The sequence below is a fragment of the Drosophila tropicalis genome, unplaced genomic scaffold, assembly GCF_018151085.1.
Source record: "Drosophila tropicalis isolate 14030-0801.00 unplaced genomic scaffold, ASM1815108v1 contig_805, whole genome shotgun sequence".
NCBI lineage: Eukaryota > Metazoa > Arthropoda > Insecta > Diptera > Drosophilidae > Drosophila > Drosophila tropicalis.
In genome coordinates, this window is record NW_027173295.1 from 2,353,729 (window position 1) to 2,370,078 (window position 16,350).

The window sequence follows — 16,350 nt, forward strand, 5'->3', positions numbered from 1 at the left end:
GTTTTGCTGGACATTTCGGTTTTTCGTTTTTATTTCTGTTGCTGTTTTATTTTAATCAATTAATCAAAGGAGAGCATCAAGTAACAGCCCCAACCTACCCCATACAGCACGCTCAAGAACCCCGCGAATAAGAATACGAAGACGAATGTCGTCGTCCACGACAATGACGATGACAACTATGCCGACAACGACAACGACAACGACGACGACAACGACAACGACGACGACAACACCAATACCAGAGCAGAGGAGCACTGCATCGTTCCATCATAACTGTTATTAACGTCTCTGCGGTGTCCTATTCGGTTTGTTCGCTCATTCGTAGCATCCGAGCAGTAGAACCCACTTGTTGATTTCGGGCATGGCCGATATATAAAAGCATGGACACTGAACCTTTTGCCACACAGTAATAGAAACAGAACAGAACCGAAAACAAAGCAGCTAAACAACAGACACACACACACGAAACTACCAAACAAACAAATACCAAAAGGGAAATTAAAACTTTTCCGAAAGTTTCTCAAAAGTGAAAATATATATTTATTTAAGTTGTGCATTCGACACAATCAGTTTTACAGTGCCAAAAAATAACGAAAACACAACAAACCAAAAAAAAAAACAATAAAAAACAAACCAGTCAGAACAAACAAACATTAAAGCCAAACAAACAAAATGCAGGTAAGAAAAAAACCAAGTTTCTTTCTTATGCTAGTCATTCAATAAACTTAACAAAACACCAAATGTTTGAGTGCTTAAAAATTATCTATCCCATGATTACTCATATCAATAATTCAGAAGGCATAAAATTACTTTGAATTTGAAATTATCTCGTTTCCGTTAGACAAACTTATATTATATATTGATATATTATATTTTGACAAATTTTTCTTTTTTTCGTTTAAAACTGTAATTTAAATGTAATCTGATGAAACACTTCTTTGAAATAGCGGATATTTGATTGATTGCGATGCATGGGACTATATAAATTTGAAGGCAACCTTGATAGACTAGTTTACATATGAAACCTGGTGACTTATTAGACTTTCAGATATAGATATATCTTGATGCCGTTTATGAATTCCAAAGTATAGAAAGAAAAGCACATAAGTATAAGATGGAGGATCAACGAAAGAACTTAGTTGCTATATATTATAGTTTTTAGCTACTTGTTTCAATACTTTTTCCACATTTAACAATTAATTGGTGTGAGAATAGTTATCAAAGGGTATATAATTATCAGATATATCATTTATTGCGGCTACCTCAAAGGGTTATCATCGAATTACACAACAATCAACAATCAGTCATCCTGATTATATAGAATATTCTGTAAGAGAGAGAGACACAGAGAGAGAGATCTAGAGACGGACGCCGCACAGTCTGGCATCGTTTTTTAAGATTTAGGTTTATGTTTATATTACGAATGGGCAATAACATTTCAAAATATCTGCCCATACAGCTTTAAGTTAAAAAATTTGTATGGCAAATATAAACAGATGCTTTTAGGACGCCATCGCGGAGCGTGAGAAGCGCATTGAAAGAATAACAAAAGTTTATTTCAAACATTTCTGGCGAATTCTTATTTTGCTATAATTTTTTGCAAAGTTCTTTTGAATTGAATGCCACACACAAAAATACACAGACTCGATTAAGTTCTATAGTTTAAAGTTGAACAAAAAAATGTGTTTAAGACTGATAGTTAATCTTAAGGATATGTAGATTTCATTGGTATGTCCTTTAATAATGAAAGTCGACAAAATATATGAAAAAATCTGCTATTACTTAAAACTCTTTTAAAACTAATAGTTTAAGTGAGTTTTCAGTTCTTTTGAAGTTGATGAATTTTAAAAACTAATTGATGTATTGGATAAATTAAGATATATTGTGGAAATCGCCTATACAATATAACTAGGCAATTGTCGATGCTATTCAAATAGTATATATTATTTAAAAGTAAATTGCTTCCTTGTGTTAATTGTTTACCTTTTAATGAAACGATTTACCCCCCATATACATATACATATACACACATACATACATAAGTGGCTAACAGGTTATACAAAATGTCAAATCAAGCAAAATTTATCTGGCGAATTTCATTTAAATAGTTTAAATTGCGATTGCTGACCCAATTGGTCATGCCAGATCTAACTGAAACCAGATCGAACGGCGTTGGCTACGTGAGCTTGAAAGCATCCAATATACATACATATATATATGTATATGCCTACATGCATATATGTTCATATGCATGTACCTGATTGTTGGCATGCATCGACTTACCTTGACGTTGTGTTAGTCACGCGATTTCACAGACTTCTCCAGCAAGTAGCTAATTGATAATCGCATTGATTTTCAATAAATTGCAATTTATGAGTATCATAAAAATTGAATATTTCAACACATGAATTAACAACGACTTGAAAATACTCTATATCAAGCGGGATATTAGAATATGTCTAAAGGATATTTTTCTCTCTCTCTCTCTCTCTCTCTCTCTACTTCCTTAAAGTGTGTATATACTTGATCATCTTTAAGAGTCCAGACGGTCTAGACTCTAGACTTTCTTTATATAAACTCTTGCAGTACTTTGATCTAATCTAATACATTTCTAATACATTCAACTAAGCAAGTGCTTAACTTTACTTAATTTAACATGCTCACTTTATTATTTCATCAAAGGTCGTCTTTTATGCTTCCAAGTGACAAAATCAATCATGAAGAATTGAAAATTTCACTTCCAACTTAAAATATTTCATATTTTACTTCAGAAATTGTCATTTTGTTTACATCTAAATGATATTGAAAAACTTAATCAATATGTTTACTATATCACATATTTGTCAAATTATTCAAATTTCTTAGGGTCACAGGAGGGCACATCGCATCGAATTGATGTGTTTCTACGTAGTAGGAACTTCCTTTTTTGCCATTTAATTGAATTCAAATGGCTCTATTATAATGTGTAACGTATTTTTCTTCGATGGGAATCGTCTGGGTCTGTCTATGGAAAGTGAACAAAAAGTTTATAGGAAAAAACAAAACACTTTTACACAATTTGGATGGGATTTATTTGCATAGTTTGTGTGATGACTTTGGATATACCCTTCCTTCCGAACCATTGACGTTAGAGGTTTTTGGGGAACATGTATATCTATATCTTAATTGTTAGAGTTTATATTTAGTTAATAATTTTCTTAGAATTTTTAATTGTTGTTTTACTAGATCATACTCCTATTATTTATCTGACTATAGGCAAGGGTATAGCAATGTCAGCTAGTCCCCAAGTTTCTCTTGTCCCATCCTCTCTCCTCTCTGTTTCCATCTGTCTCTCTTTGTCTCAATATAATTTTGCACATTCTGTATGGCAAAGAGAGTGAGAGCGCGACCACCCATACAAAGAGTAAACCACTTTTGGTGGGGCACACATGATGGCGATGAGATGGGGGAGTGGGGGAACTGCTTGGTGTGTGTGTGTGTGTGTGTTAGTTCGCTGCCAGCAGAGCGGAAAAATATGAGAGAGAGACGAGCCCCCAAAAGGCCATCGCTTAGTGTTGGCGTTGATGGAGATGTTGATGCTCTGATGATGATGATGATGCCTGTTGCTGATGTTAATTTATGCATGCACGAGGTTTGCTCCAAAAGTTAGCCGACTAGAAGAAGAACTTGGGACGGAAATGCATTCCTTTATTCCATTACTTTCGTTGCATTTGGAACATTTTACCTCCTGATTCGAGCAGAAGTTTCTTACAACTTAGGCCTCTACTTATTAGATCCATCATCAGTGTCAAACTTTCCCAAAATTTCGATATTTCTTTAATATAATCTCAACTAAGTTCTGAACAAATGATTTGTTTCTGTTTTTTTTACATCAGCAAGGATAATTTAAGGATAAGATATCAGACTAACAAAAATATGTTGTTTCAACTTGAGATATTCTGATTCTGACCGCAAGAGAACTCTCTATAAAAGGATCACAGGATACCAAGTCGCACATCTGGAAATTTTCAAAATGTTTTCGATATAAACTTTAGAAAAGATTCGTATAACCAAAGAATAGCTTTAAACACATTAAAATTAACAAACTAGCTGAATTAAATATCTAGTTTAGTTAGTATTTCTTACTAGTAGATTCTATTCCACTTATTTAACTTACTCTTCATAAATACATGTGAATACTAATGAAAAGGATTAAAATAATCATTGGTTTAGTCACAGTTGAGAGACAACTAATAATTTTAGAATTATTCTTAGAACATACCTCGTTTTTTAAATTAGAACTATTAAGAATCTTAATTGGCGGCCCTGTCCTCGATATTTGTGTGTGTGCGTCGGTTCATATATGTATGTACATACATATGTATGTGTGGAGACAACGAGCCCCTTGTTTAATTTAAATATTTATATGTATGTGTATATGTATGTTTTTGATTTTTATGCTTTATTGAACTTTTGCTGGGCATGAATGAAAAGAATTCAAGTTGAAAAGATCTCAACAAATGTCACGAGACCCTTTATACACAGACATACATATGTACATACATATATGAATTTCGGTCACAAGTTCTTTCAACGCACGGAAAGAAAGTATCTTCACTTAATAAATACTTATATACAATACATACATACGTATTGCTGATGGTCAGCTGAGTTTCGTCTGGATCAACTCAAAATCCGGAACAATGGGTATCCACCGGTTATCACTGGTATCTATAATTTCTTGATGATTCCATTTGACTAGCAAAAAGTCAATAGCTAATAGGCAATTAGTACAGATCTCGTAAATGCCGGAAATGAAAACTGATTACACTTTACAATTATGCAAAATCATTTCAATTTATTTACTTATCAACTTGATGGAATATTTTACGAATCTTTTACGCATTTAGAATCTAGATAGATAAAGCAAATTGTCTCACGATGCCATAAAATGTTTGAAGAATTTTCGAAATGAGCACGCTCCGGAGATCATTGATAAGGGAAAACAGAAATAAGTAGTGAAAAGAGAAGATTCTCCATTAGCATAATTAACCAAACGATTGCAATGCCAGTTTCCGACTCTCTTGCTTGAACTAGTTGTGAATTATAATTTCAGTTAGATGGTTTGCTTATAACGACAAATTTTTGTATCGTAACCATTTTTTAACTGTCTTTTAACACATTCGGATTTGAATTCCTTAAAAATGCAAATAGAGCATCAAATTTAAACGAATTGAGATAAATGGATTATTAAGAATACAATTTTTGGGAAATTTTATCCTCAATTAAATGGATTCCTCCCCTGCTGACTGCGCACTTGTCGATAGATTGTCTAAGCTCAGGCTTTATCTTTTCCTAAGGATAACCCGAATCAAGTCTTTCTTTTTCTCTCCCTCTCTCTCTCTTCAACAGAATATGTTACCAATTTACTCCTCTTAATAAAGAATTAATACCTTTCTTATATACATAAATAAGAAGCGCCAAAATAATTAATGAACCCCAAAACAATCTATAGGTACTCAATATCAATATAATCTATTTTTCTAGCAAAAAAAAAAAGAAACATCTTGCATTCCTTGAATTTCATTCACAAAATGTACGATTTGTCAATGCTCCCGAAATAGGCACATTTATTTCTTAGATGACTTACTCATTCGGTTTTTTTTGTGAGAGGGGGAGTCGGTGGGGTGGGGGTAAGAAATTCCAATGAATTTCGATTATATTATTTTTGCCATGGTGACTGACGACGAGAAGGCCACAGTTTTGTTTTCCCTCTTCTTTTGAAGGTAATCAACACGTTGTCATGTTATTCTTACATATTTAAGCAAAAAAAAAAAAAAAACAAAAAATTCATTAGAAGGTGTAGAAATTACATTTATTATATGTATGTATGTATGTACATGGGTATTTTTGAAACCGCCAAGGAATTAAGGTCCTACATTTTGATCTCATTATCTAACATTCTTCATATGGTATTCAGTTATGCAAATGTTGTTATAGTCTTTTGACTCATGACACAAAGAAGCGATTATGTTAAATGCTTAGTCAACCGAAAACGCATTGGAAAAGAGCACGCACCCCGAAGTGTCGTCGAAAGGGCCTGAGCTGGGCATGGGTTTGGGTTCAGAATTGGCTGATGCAATCGTAAAATTGAGTTGGGTCAGCTTCACAGAGAGAGAGAGACAAGGAGAGAGGGTATATTTTTGGCTGTTCAGTCTCAGCTTGTTGCACCCAGCAAAGAGTGGTAGCAGCAACAACAACAACAACAACAGTCAGTAGTATTCGTGGTAGTAGCTGTAGTAGGTAATCGGAGACAAGACCTCGAGACCCATCGCACACAATTCAATTTAATGCAACAGAAGCAGATTATACAAACAAATACATCACACACATATGTATGTACATACATACTTACATAGGTAGAACAGAGACTGGGAAAGGGAAAGAAAATCTAAATCATTACAGACAAAACACACACACACACACTCGATTGGTTAATTGATAAATTACAATATATGAATACAAAATGAGGCTATGAGGAAGTCCGAATGCCATCGCCACCCAAGCAACCAAAACCAGCCCCCAAGTCAGCTATGTATGTATGAACATATGTATGTATGTATTTGTTTCGGTGTCTATCTCAGAAAGAAACACTTTGAGCTAACATTTCACAATTAGTGATAATTGCATTTGAATATTTTCCATTTGAAAACGACAAAAATTTACCTCATTCACACGTATGCAAATACTGGAATCAAAAACAAAAATTAGCTGTAATTTTTTATGACTTTATCTGTATATATTTCATTTACCCTCCTCCCTCAACCACCCCCCCAATCATTTATTTAAAGAAATTCTATTTCTTTGATTGCAGCAGCGGATGTCTTTTTGAAAAGTTTAAAGGGAAAATTCACTTTTAGTTTTAAAATAGATCTGCCTGAATCATTTTTATACCCTTTAGAAATGGACATTTATTCAATTTGATGAGAACGTTCGCCATAAGCATTGCAAATGTGAAAACTTTCGAAATTTTATATAGTAGTCCCTCTTTTAAGTTTGAGAAAAACTTTGGGAGCACTTATGTATGTATGTCCTTTGGCCTTGGTAATAATGGCAAGAGTATTTCAGTTTCGGCAAGGCCAAAATTTAGACAATTTCAATTGAATTTTTTGTCTGTTTTTGTCTTCTGGCAAACCACTTAAACACCTTATTCACAGTCAGTCTCACAATCAGTTGCCAACTCTTAGTTTAGCTTAATTTAGTTTAGTTCCTTCCCTCTCTCTCTCTCTCTCTCTCTCGCACTGTCTCCCTCTCAAATTAACTCATTAGGGATTTTCCGTTACCATGAAGTGAGCTCCCTTTAGCGTGGCAAAAACGAGAGAACAGATGAAAACTGAAAATATATGAAAACGGCACAGAATTTTGTGGCATGAACATGAATTTTCTCACGTCGACACTTTAGTGCTTCAATACACACACACACTCATAGAGACACAGAGAGATATGAACACCAATGCAACCTGCAATTCAGCATGCCACATCTACATACAGATATGTACATATTACATACATGGCAGTATCTGTCTGTCTGTGTGTGTGTGTGTGGTTGTCATCATGACGACGACGATCGTCTCTGGTCTTGGTTGTTACACTATTTATTTAGTTTTGTTGTTGAGGTCTTTCAATTAAATGTTGCTGCGGGTTTTTTTTTTTCACACTTTGTTCCGGCGTTGCTGGAAACTCAAACCTGGTTGACATGCAACATGGCACATATACATTTTCTGATCGTTTTGCACGATCTTAATTAGCAGAAAACTATAAGCCAAAGACAGGGCCATGCCAGCCAATTTGAATATTCATACCATGGGCAACAATGTATCTGAAATCTGTATCTGCACGTCGTCCACATCATGCAACACTGACGCTGCATGACTCACAGATACTCACACACATATGTACATACATACATACATGGCACTGGAAATACAATAGAGGGCAACAGGGGCAACAATTTAGGGCCAAGAATTGAAACATTTTATAGTAATTTCTCAGTTGTTGTTAGACAAAATGATCCTATAAACGATATATTTTAAGAAACTGCATTGTTTTTTAATTAACTGAAAAACTATCTAATTGTTAAGGGATTTTTATGAAACATGTGTGGTTCGACAGGAAATTCAATTTACTTTCATAGGTAGTTCAAGGAAAAAAGTATTCTAATATAAATTAGTAGCGTAAAACGTCGTTATGTCTAAAGACCTCAAGAATATCGTTTCAAAATTAGTTGGAAGCGGAAAAAATCTGAATCAAAGTTCAAATCCAGTGAGTTATATATGAGATTTTTGCCAGCATTTTTACTGAATCCGGCCCTGCACAAACAAATACACACTCAGACACATACACACAAATAATTTGTGCCATCAAATCGTTCGAGGTAATCATACGATACTAGATCTCGACCCCACTCGAAGTGAAAACACCAAAAAAAAAAAAAAAAAAACTGATGTGTCAAATCGAAAGAGACTTTTCTAGGAAATGGCATTAAGAAAAAAAACAAACCAAAAAACCAAAGAAAGAGAGAAACAAAAAGAAAATACAAATTCAACGTTGACAATGAATGCCTTTGGTTTTTGATTACCTGAGATCAATGATAATTGGTGCCGGCCGGTGTCGGTGTCGGTGTCAGAGTCGGTGTCGGCCGGTGTCGGTGGCCCTGGCCCATACCCACATACATACATTCATGAATATATGAATGCATGTATGTGTGTGTGTGTGTGTGTGTGTGGTGCAGACAAATGTAAGGTAGATTTCTGTGTGTTTCTGTGTGAATTTATCATGCCCAACCCATCTGGAAAGCCATTTTTTTTTGGTCGATGTCGACGTACAGTTTTGTACGAGTTCAAATATTGCATCCGTGTTGAAATTGTCTTCGTTCGTGGAAATGAATGAGACACATTGAGCAGCAGCAGCAGATTGATAATGACGAGTTCATTCTCAACAGGAGAAATGCTATCTAATGGCCCATTACGTGTGTGATCTCCAATAGAAAGTGCTGCTGCTGCTGCTCCTGCTCCCCGCCGGCATCGAAAGGCCAATTCAATTCAATGCGCCTCTTACGTCAGCGATACAGATACACACACACACACAGAGAGAGTATCGACAACCACAACCACGAGTCCCATAGGGCACACAAGGCACGAGACACAATTTTCAAGCACCTCTAATTGAAATTTACTTTGTGCCAAAGACAAAATGCCGCCTGCCAACTGAACTGAACTGAATTGTGCTGCTGGCCAGGAAAGCAAACGATTCTCTATGTGTGTTCTACTATGGTCACTCTATGAATGTGGATAATTTCTCTGACGTACGACGAATCAATGAATAAAAAATTTCATTTTTTTTTTCTTCTAGAATTTAATTTACCATTTTGATTGTAGATAAAATAATATACGAGAATAGAAAAGGAAAGGAAAGAAAAGAAAATAACAGAACAGAAGAAACAAATTTTAGTCACAACCAAAGCAGAATCTAAAGTGTGCCGCCTCCTGGCTCCCGCACATGCCACCATTGACTTGGCAATTTATTTAACCTGGCTTTAGCTGCCGCCCGGCAACAGTCACCATCAGCCACTAGCCACTACCAGCCACCAGACGTAGCCGGCCCACAACCACATGCGGAAAGCGTACATTCATTCGTTTGTTCGTTCGTTCGTTAAGTTGAATTGGCTGCCAATCTGTCTGCCAGTGTGAAATGCCTTCATGCTCTCCGCCATCCGTTTTGCCCAGCCACCAGTTTGCCTCCTTTCCCTCCCCCAGTCACCAGCCACCAGCCACAGCCCCAATCTTGACACTTCCCTTCTACATTGACTGCCACCCTCCTCCCCATCTTACATTTACAATCTCAGTCAGAGACAAGTTTCTGCCGCCGGCGCATGCCCCTTCGCCATACACACACAGCATTGCTCCAATGCGGTCTCGGTGTCTCTCTATCTCTCTCTCTCCCTGTCTATCTCTTTCTTTCTCTGTATGCATCTATCTCTGTCTCTCTGTTGCTGCCCTCAACCGATCGCAGCAGACAAACTGGCACTCACTTGATTGCATTGAATTGTACATGGACAGACAGACAACTACTCGGGTCTCGGTTAATGGAACCTTCCATTACGCCACTTCAACCGCTAACCAGTTCGATTTGGTCGTTGGTGCTGATGTATGGTGTATGGTGTATGGTGTAGGGGGAAGGAGAAGATCGTAAACCGCAAAGAGCTTTAAAAGACATTTCCGAATATAATTATCGTTTTAAGTCAAGTTCCGATGTGGGAAAAGTCGAAAAAAAACCACAGGGGTACCGAGTCAATTCATTGTTTTTTTTCTCTCCCCCTTTTTTTTTTTTTTTTTTTTTTTGGGTATCAAATAAAATTTTCCATTCAATATGCCATTACATTGGAATTCTTGTGCTCTTATCAAAGAAGAGGAAAACAAATTTAATGTCTAAGGCCAAGTCTAAGCAAATTGGAAAGTTTTTATCATCTTTCACCGGGATGACATACTTACAAATTGGAAATTATATTATGCAGAATGCTTCGAACTGACTTAGCCATGATGATCGGCCATGGGATAGAAAACGGCCAATAGGTTAGTTCTAAGTTCTAAGCTAACAACCAAAATGGAATATGTCCTGACAAAACTGCATTGAACCAAACGCTTTTCACTTTCTGGCAAAGAACAGAATGTCTATAACTTTAATTGATGGGATTCTTAGTAATGAATTTGTTGGCTGCACTTACTCCTCAACTATAATGTGCTTGGAATGCTCTGCTAAATCGAAAGCCAGACAACCGAAGACAACGATGACTGCAAAGGCATAAACGAAAGAATGAAAGAAAAAAAAAAGAAGAAAAACGCCGGCGGCATAGAAATGCCGGTGGAATCCGTTCTGTTCCGGACAGATCAACTGTTGCCGCTCTGCCCCTACCCCTTGCCCATTGCCACAATCCCTCTCTGTCCCTGTCCCTGTCACTATCTCTTAAGAATGTGAGACTGAGACCTGGGCCGAGAGTATAATGGTGGTGTTCGGCTGCCTAGTGGCAAACGGCCATCGGCAGTTCGGCTGCGGGGCTTGGACGCTCGACTATAAATTCAAGACCCGCGATCGTATCGAGCCAGTTCTGTTACAGTTTTCAGCTGTTAAACACAACTTGTTGTGCCTTCTGTGCCTCTCTGCCTGTGCCTTTTTTGTGTGTGTTTTTGTGTGTGTGTGCATTTTGAGTTTTGCCTTCAATCGATCCTCTCTCCTCCTCTTTCGATTTGCCATTGCCACCGATATCCATCGTCATCGCCATCGCCGCCGCCGTCACTTACACCGTGTTGTAAAGCCAAAGCCAAAGTCTCACAATTGTGTAATGTCGATGAACCACGCTGTGTATTCAAACGAGTGCCACGCCAACTTACTACAACAACAACCACAACAACAACCATCGACTGAAGCCGATATCGATCATATCGAAATCGAAATCCACTTGCAGGATATATCCTAAAAATCGCCGCAAAAATCAAAAAAAAAAAAAAAAAACCAAAAACCGCTTCAAAGAATTGTTGGGTTTTTTGAGATACATATGAATTAGAGTTCGAATGTGCCAAGGCCGTGATCTAGACATTCGTTACGCGAATTATCACTGAAGAAACTAAAAAATACATAAATATAAGAAGAAGAATACAGTCGCTTCCGCTCGATTAGCGCTCTTCCTCTCCATCTCTCTCCATCTCTATCTCTCTTGCTGTCTCTCTGTGTTGACTGTGACTGTGACTGTCTCTCTGGCTCGCTTACGCTACCATTTGGACACCAATCTCCGACGATCTTCATCAAGACGGGACCCAAATCTCTGTGAACTCTGAGCTACGAAACGAATACTACGCATCTGCGTGTATAAGCAAATCATATTCAAGATTCCGCCACCAATCTGCTACAAGGTCACCAAGACGGCATCCCGCGTCGGACATATGTCATTGCTAAATCAATTGCTATTGAATTTTAATCAAAAAACCCAAACTAGAAGTCATCATAATCTAGAGCTGATAAACTCCTTTATAACATAACGACCAGCTAACACACAAAAAAAACAAAAAAGAAAAGAAAAAACAAAAATCAGCATTCAGATCTCGCGATCGACTGTTTTATTTTTAAGCGTTAGGGAGAAATTCGCAAACATTTTTTACCGGAAGAAAAAAAAAGAAATCAAATTAACAAAAAAAGGTGAGTGTCTATCGTAGTCTAGTCTAGACTAGTCTAGCCTTCTACTACTTAAGCCGACGCGTCGGGGCATGACTAACATACATACATACCCCTAAAGAGAGTGTGAAAAACCAAATTAGTCGAAATTTTTCCCCTTTCGGACTAACCCGATTGAAGGGCAAATTGAATTTAATTTTCTGATGCAACATTTGCCAACCGTTCGTGAGATTTAAAGCAATCGATTGAGCGATCGTTGCCCATCGGGTATACATATATATTTAAATATATATACATACGTATACTTAATGCTAACACCTTCAAAAACTGTGCCGACGTAAAAGAAATATATATGTATACGAATGTGGGTATATATGCATATATTTATTTAAATAAGTAATTGGTCACGCTGCTTCTGCTGCTTCTGCTGCTGCTGTTCGGTTGTCCGTCCAGACCCCCGTCTAGACATTAAGACCAGAGTGTCGTAGTCGAGTGGGCCCTTAATCTTTCACGCTGCCTGTGTGGGCGCTTGGACAGATATTGACGTCACATTTCCCATAAATTGTATCATTTGGATTCCCATCCATTAATATGAATATCTTTGGTTTTGTTAGCTGCGTGACAAGTATCTTGTAGATGCGAATGTTTCGAATGTTCTATTTTTTGTGCCAACCGCGTGGCATTGTGAAATTGAATTTCCAAGAAATTGGTAACAAAAAGGACGCTGCGCCAGCAACCAGCTACCATCCTGGCGGGGAAGGTGTGTAGGGGATATTTATGTAGGTGTTTTCTTTCAACTTTTTATTGTTTCCAACTTGAACGTATTGAACAAATGATAAGAATTTTCAACGATGATGGACCACCATCAGAGATGAAGCTTTTAAGCTGCAGCTGCGTTTAGACGTCGTCAGGCCATGTGATTAGCAATTATCATTGGGGCTTATCAAGCGAATATACATATATACATACATACATATGTCAAAACTGTCGAGTCATAAAGTTTATTAACCTATTTATGAGTAGATCCTGAAACAAGCCTCACATGACAGCGAATTAATTCTGAAATTTTATGTAATTGCAGAAAATGAATTTATATCTGTGCGCCATAGCACTGCTGCTGTTCAGTTGCCTTTTGGGGACCAACGGTCGGGCAGTGGACACTGTGGACGATAGTAATGATGATACTGAGAACGATAACGATGTGGACAACTCCATTGAGGCTGAGGACAAGCACAAAGGACGTCCCTTCGAAGTCGACTGGCTGAAATTCACCAATACTCCGCCCACTAAAATGCAACAATCACCGGGTACCATAGTGGAGATTGCCTGCGAAATGATGGGCTCCCAAGTGCCCACCATTCAATGGATTGTCGGTCACATGCCGCTCTCAGAGGTAAGCAATGCCGATCTGGTTGTGCATGTCCATAGATAACCAATCAATAATTAATTACAGATTGATAATTTGGAATCAAACCGCGTCATGGAGAGTGCACCCAGTGCGATAGTGAGGGTCAGATCGGTGCACATCATTGACCATGTACTGAGCGAGCCAAGAATCTATACATGCATTGGACGCACGGGTTCAAAAACTATATATGCCAGCACTGTGGTTCATCCACCGCACACAAGTGTGGGTGTGCGTGAGAAGCAATTCGCTGGACCACAAAAGCCGCGTATTATCTACACCGAGAAGACACATTTGGATTTGGTTGGCTCGAATGTGTTGCTGCCCTGCAAAGTGCATTCTCGTCCACGCTCCGAGATCATTTGGGAGAACAATGAGAACAATGTCATCAAGCAGAGCCATCGCTTCAAGGTCTTGCCGACGGGAGAGCTTCTAATCTCAGACCTCAAATGGGAGGACATGGGCAACTATAAATGCATTGCACGTAATGCGGTTGGTCGAGATTTTGCCGATACCTTCGTTTATCCCGTACTTGTAAGTAAAAAAAAAAAATATTTCTTCTTTCTCTTGTTTTCCTTAGACTAACTATTTCTTCATTTCCTTTCATTACAGAAGGAGCAGGAGGATTAAATATTCCACAAACAAAACATAAAAAGGCTATTGGATTGACAGCAAATTCATCTAGTTAGTTAGATAGACAAATGCCTTTGAAGATGCATGAAACACTTTATACTAAACTGTATGCTTAGTCGAAACCCAAAACCCAACAACAACCTCCACAAAAAAACATTAAAAAAAAAAACTAAAAAAAAAAAAAAAAAAAACCAAAAAAAAAAAAAAACAACTAAAAAAAAAAAAAAAAACAAATGGGTGAATGAATATCAAAGAAAAGGTCAAACGATTTGCAGAATTACGTACAATTAGAATTAAGAAGAAAAAAAAAAGAAAAGAACTTTTGCAGTTTAATTATTTAAGTTTATAATTCCAAATCTAATGCCGGCTTAGACTTTAAAAAAAAAAAAAAACTAATTTCTATTGATCATCCAATAAGGAGAATATGAATCCAGAGAAAACAACAATTTTTTGCTAGTTTTAGTTTATTCTCAGCTTGTAAACAATGAAGAATATTATTATTATTATTATTATTTTTTTTTTTTTTTTTGTTTTTCTTTTAATTAAGCACTGATTGTTCCTAACGAATTCAGGCAAAACTCTAGTGTATTTTATGTAATCTGGCCCTTTTACTTAATCAGTGGCCAAAAAGAAGAAAACAAAGAACAAGACAAAAAAACCAAACAAATGAACGGCATCTGAAAACAATGAATGACAGAAACCACCCAAGTCGTATTCTCGTTAACGTATTTAATGTGCATCAAATCATTTCAAGAATTAATTTATTGATCGACCAATTTCATCTACACACACACACACAAACACACATACACACACATAGTATTCCAATGTTATCTTTTAAGATAATTTATACATACAAACATACATACATCCATATTAACTTATCATATTATATGTTTTTTTACCACCATCTTTTATTTAATAAGCTAATTGAACTGAAATAATTGTGTCGTTTATTATAATTCATTTTTTTTTTTTAAATATATATACATATATATATATTCTTGTTGTTTCTAATTGTTTCCAAGCGCTAGATATATGTATATAAATATATATTTTTTTCGAAATAAAAGCAAAACAAAATTATTGGTCGATTAAGCCCAAATTATTTGTAACGTCTTCTTTCTTTTCTTTATTTAATGTTCTACATTCATGGTCACAAATATATATCTACAGCAACTGATATACAATTATACATTTGGCATATTTGTATATTTAAAAAAAAACAAACAAACATTTATGATATATATTTCTATATTCTTTTCATAACAAACAACGAAGTTCTATAGGTCGGTATACAAACATATATGTATATTTATGTGTATATGTGTATATTATGTTTTATTGAGTAAATTTTGGCTTTCTATTGTCGATCAATAGTCCCAAATATTTGCAAATTTCAATACGGGACGGCTGGATTTTTATATACTTTTCTCCTTTTTTATTATTATTTTTTATACAAAAAAATGAAAGAGAGAGGGGAAATGCAAGCAACTTTAATGACAACTTGGACAATTTTTGTATAGAAATACCTTTAAAATATTTATCCTTAAGAGAGAGTTGCAAACATTAAAGGATTTTGAATTGTTCAAATACTTTTTGTTACTCATTAAAGGAATGGAGTGAGGAGTTTGTTTGCGTGTGTAGAAAACACTTTAGCCCACACTTTATAGAGGGGGAGAGGGATTGGGGCAATCTAAACACATAAAGAGAACAGAAGCAGATCACTGACCGGTAAAGTATAATGAAAGTTTTTTTTTTTTTTTTTTTTTTTTTTGCCTAGAGCAAACTTGTCGATTGTTGCTAGTGCCATTTCCCACTTGGGTTTTTTGTGAATCAATTTGAAAGTCAGCGTTTCGGGTGAGTCATCAGTTGACAAAGTGAATTGTGCTACCAGGTGTAATCCAGTTTCAGTGCAGGTCTAGCTGTTTCTATGCTTGGTCTGGGGTTTGATGTCAATTTATTTCTGGTTCTGATGATTGATATGGATTCAACTGGAATTAGTTGAAAGGTGCGCACTCACCCCACGTTGAGACAAATGATCAATGGCCAGAAAGGAAATGAAGTATCAGTTTTTTTTTCTTTGTATTTTTTTCCTTTTTTTTTGC

General features: G+C 36.4%; 2 protein-coding genes across 3 annotated transcripts; both read left to right on the forward strand.

Moving 5' to 3' along the window:
* The first annotated feature begins 417 nt into the window (after window positions 1-417).
* ImpL2 (Ecdysone-inducible gene L2) lies at window positions 418-15,347 on the forward strand. Of its 2 annotated transcripts, none has more exons than XM_068294011.1 (4): window positions 418-678; window positions 13,286-13,597; window positions 13,658-14,143; window positions 14,222-15,347. In XM_068294011.1, the coding sequence occupies exons 1-4, from the start codon at window positions 673-675 to the stop codon at window positions 14,237-14,239; spliced, it is 822 nt and encodes a 273-aa protein (XP_068150112.1). In that variant the 5' UTR covers window positions 418-672; the 3' UTR covers window positions 14,240-15,347. The 2 variants fall into 2 exon arrangements, with proteins under 2 accessions (XP_068150112.1, XP_068150113.1); XM_068294012.1 differs by lacking the exon at window positions 418-678 and adding an exon at window positions 12,088-12,228.
* LOC137580099 (uncharacterized) lies at window positions 11,140-12,071 on the forward strand. The gene has a single exon (XM_068294013.1). The coding sequence runs from the start codon at window positions 11,976-11,978 to the stop codon at window positions 12,069-12,071; it is 96 nt and encodes a 31-aa protein (XP_068150114.1). The 5' UTR covers window positions 11,140-11,975.
* Window positions 15,348-16,350: the final 1,003 nt, after the last annotated feature.

Bases quoted from the DNA above. Each gene is read 5' to 3' on its own strand.
- ImpL2 (XM_068294011.1), top strand. The intron at 13,598-13,657 runs GTAAGCAATGCC...AATTAATTACAG, and splicing joins GTCACATGCCGCTCTCAGAG to ATTGATAATTTGGAATCAAA.
- LOC137580099 (XM_068294013.1), top strand. From the start codon at position 11,976: ATGTCATTGCTAAATCAATTGCTATTGAATTTTAATCAAAAAACCCAA.